The sequence below is a fragment of the Macrotis lagotis genome, chromosome 1, assembly GCF_037893015.1.
Source record: "Macrotis lagotis isolate mMagLag1 chromosome 1, bilby.v1.9.chrom.fasta, whole genome shotgun sequence".
Taxonomy (NCBI): Eukaryota; Metazoa; Chordata; class Mammalia; order Peramelemorphia; family Peramelidae; genus Macrotis; species Macrotis lagotis.
The window spans coordinates 339,169,590-339,183,649 of NC_133658.1; the positions used below are offsets into that span (position 1 = coordinate 339,169,590).

The 14,060-nt window shown below is 37.9% G+C and overlaps 1 protein-coding gene across 2 annotated transcripts in view; it reads right to left on the reverse strand.

The window, feature by feature from the left end:
- The window catches only part of PAPPA (pappalysin 1), a 277,647-nt gene that overhangs the window by 62,924 nt on the left and 200,663 nt on the right, over positions 1 to 14,060 (reverse strand). For both annotated transcript variants that reach the window (XM_074211738.1, XM_074211739.1), the window contains exon 14: positions 5,174 to 5,345. In XM_074211738.1, coding sequence (XP_074067839.1) covers positions 5,174 to 5,345 — 172 coding nt within the window. The remainder of the gene's footprint in view (positions 1 to 5,173; positions 5,346 to 14,060) is intronic.

Genomic DNA, 14,060 nt, shown 5'->3' on the forward strand with positions numbered 1-14,060 from the left:
ATCTGCAAATTTCATGAGCATACTACTAATGATTTCATTCAAGTTTCTGATGAAATCATTGAAACAAATGGGTTTGAACTGACCTTTGGTGTTTATTGAGTCCTGTACCCTATCTCCTCTTTTTTCTTGTTTTTAAAGAACAACAATTATGTTACTGGGATTTTAAAAATCATTTCCAAGTGATTCTTGCCTACTCTTCAGCCCACCATGCAACATTCCTTTGTCCAAACCTGGCAAGGAGGTAGTGAGACCTTTCTAGGATAGTGAGACTTTTCACTGAAAATAACAGTAGTACTTCAATGACTTCCTGTTTGTTTGACTTGAAGACTTTCCATCGTCTCCTACAGAAGCTCATCAGGCCACTTCAAATTCTTGATAACTCTGGTCTTATTTTTCAAAAATTTCCTCTCCCAATGGCAGGTAGGTCAGGCAATACTCATGAGTTTAAGAGTCCATGACTTTTCAGACATAAAAAATCACTGACTAAAACCCAAGAAAGGTAAAATAACAATAACAATACTTCAAACTCACAGAGTTCTCACTCCCAGAGGTCATTAATTGTTTTACTACTAATAGCATATACAAATGGATCATGGCATTTGCCTTTGGAAGAGATGTAGCTGCTCAGTACACAACCTCAGGGAATGGGCAAAACTCCAGTAGCCATGGAACCTGGTGGCAAGATAGCCAGTGGATCTAATTCTCATTGGAAAGCAAACCTCAACAAGGACCAGCTGGCCAACCTCAGCTGACATACCAATAGGAAGGCCTAGGCCTCCAGACACACTACCTCCTCTGCTTTATAAAGAACCCACATTTCTTGGATGACAAACTGGTCCAGGGCCTGGTGTTTTCTCTTGGTGGTCCCTGCTCTCAGCACTGACCTCAGTGAGATCTGATGAGACCACATAGTCTGAGGTGTGATGGAATAAACCTTAGCTGTTGTTTTCTTTTTTTATTAGCTGTCATTGGGTGGGGGGAGGTGGGTATGGATAAGGGTAGGACCATGAATGTCACCACCAGCTGGTGTGGCTTCCCTTTATTCCTTCCCCAAATGGGTTTTGCATAAGGAAAGGTGTAAAGGGGAAATGAGAGAGAGAGAGAGAGAGAGAGAGAGAGAGAGAGAGAGAAGGGAAAAAAAGGAAAAAATGAAGAGAAAAGCAAGAAGGAGGGAAGGAAAAAGGGAAGGAAGGAAGGGAAAAGAGTAAAAAAAGAGCATAGAAAGAACTTCATTCTCTTCCATCTCCAACTTCCCACCACATAACCCAATGTTGATTAAAACAACTAAAATTTAACCAAAACAATACTCAGTTTGAGGGCATTCTAATAGAGGAGACTTGATTAAAGCAATCCCTCCTTCCCATGGCCTGAGAACTCTGCTTTCTTCAGGAGATGCTTCATGTGTGAAGTTTCTTCCCCTTAAAAATGCACAGCTGCTTCTACTCCCTTCCAGGTCCTCTCCTACCACTGCCCACTACTGTGTTCCTAATTGAGCCCACATGAGCGGCTGCTTTCTTTTCCTGGCATGATTGATGATGCCTTTGCACAAGGCAAAGGAACTGCTGGGTTTTAAATAACACCTCTCTGTTGGAGCAGCATCAGGGAGAGGGAACCACGACAACTCACAGGCTCCTAGGAAGCAAGGAAAGAAAGAGAAGGGAGGGTTGAGAAGAGACAGGAGGGTAAGACAGGGCACAAGGATCCCAGGGTCTTAGAAAAAAAGAAAGATAAAGGATAATATGGTCCTAGCAATATCAAATATGAAAAGAAGGGGAGAAGGAGAGAGATAGAGAGAGCCAGTCAGAGAGAAAGAGAAAAAACAGGAGAGGAGAGGAGAGAGAGAGAGAGAGAGAGAGGCTGAGGAAGACAGAGCAGGGATAGAAGACTAGCAAAGGAATATCTCTTCTTTCCCATTGGGAAGTCCTTAATTTCAGTTAGGTGCTGCTCTGGTTCTGAAATGGAGCTAGGGTCTGTGTAATTTTTTTTTTAGGTTGTTTTTTTTTTTGCAAGGCAAATAGGGTTAAGTGGCTTGCCCAAGGCCACACAGCTAGGTAATTATTAAGTGTCTGAGACCGGATTTGAACCCAGGTACTCCTGACTCCAGGGCTGGTGCTTTATCCACTACGCCACCTAGCTGCCCCTGTGTATTTATTTTTGATCTAGCTGTTTGTTGGTTTGTTTGTTTTTTTATTTTTGACTTGGATCAGTTTTTTCTTTGACCTGTAGTATATTTCCAGTGAGAAATTTTCTTCACCAATGAAGAAACTAAAGAGGGGCACTGAGATATTTAAAGACTTTCTAAATATGTTTCATGGGGAGTAAGAGAACCCAAGTCTTCCTGACTCTCAAGTTCATCTTTCTATTCTCTATTCCATGATTTCAGATGCATAAAAATCTTGGATCCTTCATTCCTCACAGTCCAACATCCCAACTAAGATATTATTATAATTTTCTCAACTATAAAATAAGGGACTTTATTTAATTAGGAGTACTTAACTTGAACTTTGTGAAATTTTTTTAAAATTTTGATAACTGTATTTCAACACAATTGACTTTCTTTGTAATCCTGTGTATTTTATTTTATGCATTTCAAAATATTGTTCTTAAATGGAATCCATAGGTTTCACCAGATTGCAAGAGGTCAGTGAAACAAAAATGTTTAGAAAATCTTTGTCCTAAAGTATTTTTAAAGCTCCTTTCTTTCACTTCTAAACTCTTTGATCATATTCTTTGACCTTTGACTCCTTATTTCAAGCTTACCCACCTCTAGTTATTTCAACCAATCCTTGACTTGTTTCTGCCCTCACATTGAGTCAGATAGAATAGGCCACCCCAGACTCATAAAGAAAGACTCTTTGACCTGGCATCTCCACTTGTGTGCTCTGAGAGAAGGTCTTTTGTGATTCCTCCCCTCTGCCAAAGCAGATGTTGCCTCTGTCAAGCTTCCTTCTTTCCCCACTTACCCTAAGGCCTCTTCCATTTGTGATGAGGAACATATTTCCAGTTCCATGCAGAGCCCTTTTACAAACACAGACATCATAAGGGCCCCAGTTGGCACTGATTACCAATCTATGCTGTCCCATTCTATTTCCAAACATCTTCAACTACAAGATTAATTGGAATTTAAAGACTAGGAAAAGAGGAAGAAAAGAGATGGAGCTAACAAATGCTTATACTGGGATATAGGTAATACCCCAAATCTGAGCCCCACTCCCAATGTAAATGAAAGAACTAACCATAGACTGAGGTGCAAAGGATTGATCTCAACTGAACAGCTAACACTCCCCCTATGTTTCTTGTAAAGAACCCTTCTAGACCCAGAACAATGCTGAGGGAGAAGTGGGCATTCTGTGAAATAGACCAAAGGGTTAGGGACTATACTCTATATACAGTGGAAGCATCTCTAGGGCAGACAGAGATTGAATCATGGTTATGCAACAATTCTCCTAGTAAAGGAGGAAATCAAAACTCTGCCCCAGGGCAGCTAGGTGGCAGTAGATAGAGTACTGGCCCTAGATTCAGGTGGACCTGAGTTCAAATACTACCTCAGATACTTAATGATTGCCTGGCTATGTGACTTGGGCAAATCACTTAATCCCATTGCCTTAAATAAAAGTTTTTTAAAAATTAAAAAAAAAAGCTCTGCCTCAGTACCCAAACCATATGTAGAGAGTTGCTGGGCTATTCTGCCTTTAGTTTCATTAATGCCCCCATGATTTGGAAAAAACTTGAGCCCACTCATATCAATCCAATTCACACATGAAGCCAGGCTTATCAAAATTCTTTCCCTTGAAAATGGCTCTGAGGGCACTGAAATGTTTTTCCCCTCAAATCTCACCCCTTAAAAAAAATCCTCCCTTATTTTCGGGGAGAGCAAGTTCATATGTTTTGAGTGGAAAAAAATGAAGCAATTACAGGTATTTCCTGGCCTAATAATTCACAGTTGTTGGTCTATGTTTTCCTGAACTGTTTTGAGCTGAAGCTATAGTCTCAATGCAATGCCATCAAAATGATGAAGTCCTCACTGCTATGTTCTGAAGTTGTCCTTCAATTTTGTTGAAAGCCTTTATTTGTTTCCCTTCTACCCTGCCCAAGAGGTCTCTTGAAAAGTGTGTCATGAATGTTAATACATGGTTGTCTGTTTGAAAATAAACAGTTCAATCTGTTCTCACTCTACTGTATACTGAACTGATGAGGCTGGAATATGATTCAGATCCAAAAGAGGAGCAGATCTTCTGATGTAATGCCTTATCACAGGTTTTGGCAACTAGGTGAGACTACATGAAGTAGGAGGATGGGAGGTGTAAACATACACAATCCTCACTTAGGGTTCAATTTGCAATACACTTTCTCTTCCTTTTCCCATTGTACAAGAATGCAACATGGAGTACAAAAGACCAACATCCAGGATGAGCATGGATTGGTGAATCCTAGGGTCTGTCTTAGAATTCTGGCTTTGCCCCTTACTATTTGTGAGACCTTAGTGACATGCTTCCTCTTTTTAACCTTACTATTTTCATCTATAAAATGAAAGTATTGAATTGGACAATGACTAGGTAGCTGCCAACTCTAAATCCCACAATTCTATCTGTCCTGAAACTTAAAGGGGAATCCTAATACTTCAGTGGAAAGGAAAGCTGAATTCTGTCAAGGAGGAGAACATTACCTTCCAATCTATCTTTACTAGCAGTGTAACCTTTGATAACTCACTTAACCTCTCTCTCTCTCTCTCTCTCTCTCTCTCTCTCTCACACACACACACACACACACACACACACACTCTATATGTGGATAATGAGCAAGTTGTTTCATAGGAACTCTAAGGTCCCTCTCAGTTCTAGACAAATGATTCTATGATATTATGAATTATTATTTATGTGAGCATAATAGAAAAAAAAAAAGACAGCAGTACTACTCCCTTGGAATCCACTTGGATTTTGTGTGGAGTCAGCATGGGCATACAAATTATAAACACTGTCTGAAATTACTCCAAAAAGCAATAGTCACAGATGAGTTGGGTAGAGAGTGGGAGATTACAATTCTTAGCAAAATGCCCTGGATAATGAGGCACAAAAAAAGTAGACTGATTGACTTTTCTCCTCCCTTTTCACCTCAAGCCTTGCCTCAGACCACTAGTTATCCTAGATCATGGATTGCTGGAAGGGCAACTAACCTGACTCTTCTTGATTAGATCATCATCTCGATGAATTTGCAGAATGTAACCCATCTTACAGCTGACAGTGCACTGGGCCCCATTGTACCGTTCACTGTTGGAACAGTTCAGAGATGCATTCTCAATGGTCAGCTCTTGGCAGTCAGTGGCTTCACAGGAGAAATGGACACAACTGTCAAGGAAACAAGAATTGGACCATTAGTTAACTTCCACAACCAGAAGACTAGTTGAAATCACTGGAAAACTGAAAACTGAGGAAGGATATTATCAATGTCAAAAATAGATCGAAGACCATGGGAAGGGTAAAAATGGATCCACTCACCAAAGCTGGGAGCCCAAGAACTAGGTTCTCCTCTTGATTCTTTAAGAAAGTCATTTCAGAGCAAATAAAAGAAAATACCACTTCATACAATACGTAATAAACATAAGGAACTCATTACCCCCAGAGGTTATACAGGCAGTAAATGTAAATAAATTCAAGAAGGGTGTAGAATATAGATAAATCCAAGGATGATTGATCTGGAGCAACTCTTAAGAGGGAATAATGGATGTCTGAGGTACATCTTTGAGCTTGTGAGGTTACTAACCTACAGAATAACTATGCTTTCTCACAAGTTATTCCTCTGAGCCCATGCTCAGAGAAAGAATGAAAGAATCTCCCCAGTGCTAAAACAAGATCTGGATACCCAAATACATACACACACACAGACACACACACACACACAAACACAACTGGGTGGGAAATAGATTTTAGTACTGGGTTTCCAAATGTATAAATAGCATGGTCATCTTATTTTGTATCTCTGGACCTTGGCTTTCTCATATGTTAAATAATGTTGTTATGCTGTTATTGCAATTGTGTCTGACTCTCTGTGACCACATTTGGGGTTTTCTTGGCAAAAATACAGGAGTGGTTTTCTATTTCCTTCTCTAGTTCATTTTATATTTGAAGGAACTGAAGCAAATGGGATTAAGTGACTTGCCCAGGGTCACATTGCAGGATTTGAACTCATGAAGATGAGTCTTCCAGACTTCAGTGTCACCCAGGCTTTCCCCATATGTCAAATAAGAGTTTGACTACAAGCTATGTAAAATTCCTGCTCAGCAATAGAGTTCTATTATCTAGGTCCAAATTGTCCTCGAGTCTTCTCTACCCAAACAACAAGAAATAGATATATACTGATGATATATGAATGAAACAAACAAGAAAAATGGAAAAACCACAAAAAAATTGCTCTTGAATCAGAATTCCTGGGTTCAAATCTTAGACCCAATCTTTATTTAACTGTAATGCTGGGAAAATTATTTTTATACTTCTCAGACTCAGATTACTCATATTTACAATGGGATTAAAATAGCACTATTTTACTACTTGATTGAGGTGAGGAGAGCACCTCACCAGTCTCAAAGCATAGGGAGCATTGTGTGGTTGATATTGTTGTATTCTTTGAGAGAAGTGAGTATTCTTTTTATATGCACCCTCCATCTGGCACATCTCTCTCTCATCGTTGACTAGTCCATAAAGAGAAAGTAGATACTTGTGCCAGGCTAAGCTTTGGACTGTCTTTGTTTTCCCAGGTGACATTGTCAATCTCTTCCTTGCCACAGTCAGTAGCTATTGAGTGAAGGACATGAATTAAGATGAATGTTCAAGTGAGACCTATCTGTAAAAATAATGACATTGAACTGAATGATTTTCAAGGTTCCTTCTAGCTCCAAACTGATAAACCTATAAAATGGCTATTTTTGTGGATGTCATATGTCCAATCTTGCCACATGGTCAAAATGAGATACCTTTAGGGATAGCCTTCCAGAGCTAAAGAGCCTGTGAAAGGAATGAGTGTCTACTCTTCACCATCTGGATGCATTGGTGAAGACTCTTTTATAACAGCAATATTGAAATGAATAGGAAAGGTATAGTATATGCTCAGTCAAATACATAAAACCATCCAGAATTGGGCCTTAAATCAACTTTGAAAACTAAAACCATTGTAGGGAAAAAAATGCTAGATTTGGAGTCTAGAATGACCTGGATTAAAATCCTTCCTCAAACATTTCCTTAGTTGTTTAACCTTGGGCAATTTACTTACCCTTTCTCTCAGTTTCAGTTTCCTTATCTGTAAAATGGGGATAATAATACCTCTAGTAATTATTTTATGGTATAATCACAACAACCAAATAAGATATACAGGGAAAGAATGCTGAAGCCTTTAAAGAATAATGGAGATAATATTAGTTTTTACTTCCCCAGGGTGTTGTGAGGATAAAATGAGATAAAATTTTTCAAGTCTTGTAAGTCTCAATTATCATTATTATTGTCATAATCATTAACATATTTATCAGCTATTATCTTCTACACAGCAACAGCATTTGCCTTATAATCCTTTCCATGCAGTATTTTCAGTGATTCATAAACATACCATGCTCATTCCTGCTACTATACCTTTGACTAAACACTACACCTTGACTATGACTTGCCCTTCTCCCCTCTGACTATCCTGATACTGTATATTCTTTAAATCTCAGCTTAGGAAGTCTTCATTGACTAATATAATATGCAAACATCTTTATCTACTGTGAATTTTTATAGAATTTATCACCTAATCCACAATTTAGGACTTGATTGTATTCTATATGTACACTCTCCCAAAGATTTCATAAATGTTAGTTCTCTTTCTCCAATAAAATCATAAACTTTGCATCTGATACTTCAGTTTTGATCCTATATTTGCATATTCCAAGGCACAACAAGTATTTGGTAAATCATAGACTCAGTTGTATATTTAGTTGTATATTTACTGCTAAAAGGAACCTCAGAGGTCATCTGGCCCTCCCATTTTTCAGATAAGGAAACTCAGAATCAGAGAGTTTACAAGGCTTACCCAACTAGACAGCTATCAAATATCTAAAGCAGGTCATGAAGCCAATTCTTTTTTACTCCTAGTTGAAAGTTCTACTCACTACCTCAAGTTTCCTCCTAACTTCTTGATATGTCCTAATTCTGAATGACAATTTTGGATCTTCTTCTGTTAGATAGCTACAGTTCTAGAAGCAGCTCTAACAATCTCAAATGCCATGATTCTTTTATGGATAGGGTTGGTTTCAAAGTAGATGACTAAAAAGGATCAACCTCCCACTGGGGGTATTTTTCTGAACAAAATAATGTTAGTGTATATAGACTCTAGAATGATAGGTTAAAGAGCTCACAGAGCTAGAAGAGGACTCAGATAATTTGTTCAGTTGTTTCTGACTCTTTCTGACCCTATTTTTGAGGGGTTTTCTTGGCAAAGACTGGAGTAGTGTGCCATTTCCTTCTCCAGATCATTTTATAGATGAGGAATGTGAGGCAAATAGAGTTTAAATGACTTTCCCAGGGTCACACAGTTAGAATGTCTGAGGCCAGATTTGAATAGAATACAGAATGTTAGAATTAAAAAGGAATGGAAAGATCTCCTGGAGACATAATGCAAAGACCATTGGATTTGGAGTTATTTAGGGTTTAAATCCCAACTCTTCTATCTCATTGACCCTTGGAAAATTATCTTCCCTCTTTTAACCTCAGTTTAATCATCTCAAAAATGAGAAGATTGGATTAACTGATGTCTAAGATACATATGTTCCTATGATTTTTCTGAAGACTAGAGAGAAAACAACTTGTACAAACTGCACATTGAGCTGATGGAAGAGCCATGTCTCCTGACCTATGTCTTAGTCTCCTAATAACACAGAATTAACAAACCAAAGAAAAAAATCAAAACTTTGAAGTGACAAGAGTTTAATTTATATGTCAAATGATTATCGTAGTACGCTCTGAAGTCATGCACCCTTGAAATAGAAGGCAACACATATTAAGTAATTGATATTGAACTGTTTTGATGTCTACTGAAATTTTCTCTTTTCCACTGACTTGGTCCTTTGAAACAGTAAAAAGTCTTTAGACCCTTTCCACAATTCTTGTAGTCTCTGTATTATACCACGTAGAAAGTTCTAAGAGATTGTAATTCTATAGTCAATATGAGAGGTAGTGAAACCAAACAATGCAACCGTTGACATTTTGTAAGCAAGCAAGATGGGGAAAAAATAATAATAACCAAATGTTTTTAATGTAAATAGATCTGCTGTGCAAGCTACTACTTTGCAGTCTGCTCCCCTGAATTACTTCCCTACCATGTGATGCTTCTCAAAATGCAGTCAGTTAGAACACCTGGGTTCAATTCTCCAGCTTAACCAACAAATTCTGGGAACCCCTGGGAAAGTTGTATTCCTTCTCTGGTCTCTGGTATAACCAAAAGGCTAATCAAGAGACTGCCCACATAGCTGGCCACATTCCCAAATCTATTCCATCTCCTATGCTAATTGCCTTCTTCATACAGCGAGGACTAGTCAGTGACCTAATGAGGTTTAACCATTCCAACTTTGCTGGAAAAATTGATGAGTGAAGCTAACTTTCTATCATAATACAGGCAGAGTGGTATAATGGTTGAATAGAAAAGAACATTGGATTTGGATGATTCAGATCCATCTCTTTACTATCTGTGTGAACTTGGCCAAGTTGGAAATTCATCAACAGCTATTTCTTAAGTGGATAATACTATGTGCTGGGTGTTGTAGTGTAAATATAAAGAAAAAGTCATACAGTGTCTGACCTCAAAGAGCTTCCGTTCTATCAATCGGAGATAGTATGCATTTATCCCATATACATGTACATATATATATATATGTATGTATGTATACATACGTTGCTCAGTTAGTTGGTTCTTGTCCTTCATTGTCAGAGAAGATCAAAATGACATCACTATATTTGAGACAAATTACAGTGTATCCAACTGTGATTGATCAGACCAATACAAGATCAGAATATTCTACTACAAATTGGGCACAAATAATCCATGTGAGCACCTGGGGTGGAAACTTTAAACTTACATATGTCACATTTCCTTTGAGCTGCTTCAATTCTGCCTTCCTCATAGAGTAAAGCACCCTCACTGATGAGGGCATTCCATGCTAGGTGGTTCTTTGCCCATGTCTCCCCTGCTGTATAATAAATTCTAAAGTTCTTCAATGAGACCTTCAGGGTGTCTTGGCTTCTTCTCACCCCCATGTGAACACATGCCCTATTTGAGTCCTCCATCAAATAGTTTTTGGGGCAAACGTATGTCTGGCATTCTAACAATGTGCCCAGCCCATCATAGCTGCTCTCTTTGTAGTAATGTTGGAATACTAGACAGCTTACTCGAGAAAGAACCTCAGTGTCTGGTATCTTCTCCTGCCAGGTGAACTTCAGAATCTTCCTAAAAAAATTTAAATGGAAGCAATTCAGTTTCCTGAAATGCTGCTAGTAGCCTGACCAGGATTCACAGGCATATTGCAATGATGTCACCACAACAGCTCTGTAGACCTTCAGTTTGTTAGTCAGTCTAATACTTCTTCTTTACCATACTTTCAGAGCCCCCCAAATACTGAGCTAGCTCTGATGAGTGTGTTGTCAATTGGACAAAACACTGCCAAGATAAATGAACTTGTCCACAGTACTCAGAACTTCTGGATTTGCTGTAATCAATGGTTTCACATGTAGATGGTATAGTGCTCGTTGATGGAACACCTATGTTTTCTTGGTGTTAATTGTTACAACAAAATTAGCACAAGTCACAGAAAACTGATACCTCCTTTGTTGCATCTCAGCTCCAGAGGCTGCATTGAGTGCACAATCACCTGCAAACAGATCATAAACCAACACTCCCTCCACTTTGGTCTTTGCTTGTAGCAAAGTTAAAGAATTTGCCATCAATGAGGTACCTGACCTTGAGGCCAAGTTCATACTCAGTGAAGGTGTTTGATAACATCATGCTAAAAAGGTAGTAAGGCTACATCCTTGTTTTACTCCATTGGTGACTGGGAAATTGTGAGAGCACTGTACACTGTCTAGAACTCAGGCTTGCATGCTATTGTGAAACTGATGCACAATGCTAATGAACTTATATGTGTGTGTAAATTTATCTGTAAAAGGAAGTAGATGAGCTCTAAGTCCCTTTTGCCTCTGAATCCTAAAGAACATCTATGACTTTTCAGTGCTCATCCTACTGGTTCATGAATAAACAAGAGTTCCCCAGAAACCACTGTTATACTGAAAGGTCACTCTACTCCTGGAACCCACAGATTATAAGTATCTTCTGCCCCTTCAGTCTCTCTCTCTCTCTGACTAGTTGTTGGTATTTGCTCTTCTGTTCTGGAAAAGGACCAGTGACATCAAGAGGGTGATGAATTGATGTGTTCAGAACTGGAATTAAGTGAGGCAGAGCTGCACAAAGCCATCAACCCCATTGTCTCTTCTGGAGTCTTGAAAGTCTGGTGGCAAGATTGGTTCTTCCCAGAACCTCCATTTTAAGGATGTATCTCAGGCCACTAGCTTATTCATTTCAAATTATACTCTCTTGAGACTTTCTCTTGAAAATCTGGCATCTTTATGTTTCTTCCTGCCCCTTTCAGCTTGCTTTTCTATGTTGTTGTTCTTTATTGACGAAAAAGCTCCTGGAGGGCAAGAACTATCTTTCTTTCTACTTAAATCAGTGATCTGAGAAATTAGCACTGCCAAGCACACAGGAAGCACATTATAAGGGCTTCTTGACATCTTGAAGTGAAAAGAACACTAGATTTGAAATCCTTCAACCTGAGTTTGAGTTCTGAGAAATACTAATTTGGTAAGCTTGGTTAAATCACTTCACTTCTCTGAGATTCATTTTTCTCATCTTATATTGGGGGTCCAAATACTTCTACTATCTACCATACTATGAGGGAAATGTTTCATGAACCTTATAGTGTCAAAGAGATGTGTTATTATTTATTTCTATTAAAAAAGGGAGCAAGTTTTAGAAGTCTTACCGTAACATTTTTTTGAAAATTTTGGAATAAAACAATTTAGGCTAGGAGAAAGAATAAACACTTTAAGCATATGCTCAATATTTTTTGGCTCAGGAGAGAGAGAGAGAGAGAGAGAGAGAGAGAGAGAGAGAGAGAGAGAGAGAGATAAGACAGTACAATTTTACTTCTATGATTAGGAAATGGTTAATAGTAAGAGTGAAGAAGAAAGGCAGAAGGAGAAGTTGAGGAAGGAGCATGATCTAAAGGAAAATAGAATCCTTTTGTCTGGCAAATTTTCTGAGAAAAGCTCTCCACATCTCTTCACCAGGTTAAACTATCAATGAAGAACTAATCAATTTTTGATGTGGGTTTTAAAATATGTTTACATACCAATTTAAGCCAAGATTTTGAGTCAAATCTTTATTTGATCAGAAACAGCTCTCCCATTGACAATCCAAATAAACTTAGCCATTTATAGCAAAGGATGACAAGGGGTATTATCTAGTTATCAGAGAGAGGGGCCAGAATTCAAGGGGATGCAAAGTTTTAAACATTCAAATCTATCCTGAATCAATTTTGGAATTTCCATGTGAGCTTTTTTTGGCATTAATACCTTGTAATAGTAGTAGCAGCAGCAGTAATAGTGATACAATAAAATATAATTATAAAATATTCAGGATCATTCAGAAGAAGAAAATATATATATACTTACTTGTCACATATGCACACATAAAACAGAAGGGTAAGAGATCAAACAAAAAACAATGGAATATTGCAGCATAAGAAAAACTGGAAATTACTTAGGTGTGAATAATCCATGTGTAGATATTGATGGGTACATATGTATTATAAATTCATGTCGCATAATATGTATGTGCATGTTATATGCATACAGAACACAATAAATAAGCAATGTGCTACATATTTATATATACACACACATACACATACATACACATACACATACATATATACATGCACTTATCCACATCTACCAATGAACATGTCATTTAGTTTCAAATCAATAGTTAACAGGATTTTTTGAATATTTGTTCAAAGAACCATACATTTAGGTCAAAAAGAGCCCTTTGATACACTAATCCATTTCCCTTCCACTATGATTGCAAGAGTCTCCATCATAGGAGGAAACAAAAAACCCTTCTCAAATAATAAAGTTGCAATGCTTTCCAAGTAATTAACTATTGATATGTCTTGGGAAAATTATCTCCAAGTTTCTAACTCTCCTTTTTTACCCCTTGCTTTGATTCCATAAATGAAAGTAAATTTTATTCTGTTCAGGGGTCATGATTGCTGATAAGTAAAATCAAAATCATGCTTACCTGGAATCAGGATCCAAGAAAAACCCTGGCACTAGGTGTTCAGCTTCAACCTTGACTTCTCTAAAACTTTTCTCTGTTGTAACTTTAACATGAGGGAAGCAACTAACTGCACAACACTCATTTCTTCTAACACATAAACAAAGAGCCTTGAAATATTAGATATGGAAGGTATCTTACTGATCATCTAATCCATCTCTCACATTTCAAAGAGCAAAGCCTATGGTAGAGAAAAGAGGATAAGGACAAGATAGATGCTTATTGACCTAACATTTTTTCCCCAGTAAAGCATATATCCAGTAGATTTTTAAAAACTTTAAATTTTGAAACCTGTTTTTTGATATAGAAAAACAGTAGAATACAATATAAGGTAGTATTTTAAAGGGGTAGACACTTGAAGAAATTCTGCTCAAAGCGTTCCCAATTTTATATAGCCACTAGTACAAGACATCTTTCTAGGTACTTAAACATACCACACCTTGTTCTGAAATCAGTGTTCAGCAGAAAGAACACTGAATTGGTAGTCAGACTTGATTTAACTCATTCTGTGTGTCACCCGGGGCAGGGCATTTCCTCACTTTTTATTGTTCTCTTAAAATCTGCAAAATAAAGAGGTTTGGACTAGATCAGCTCTAGGATTTCTTCTAGTTCTAGAGGCTAAGAAGTAAGTTGTGTTTGTTGTTGGGGAGGGA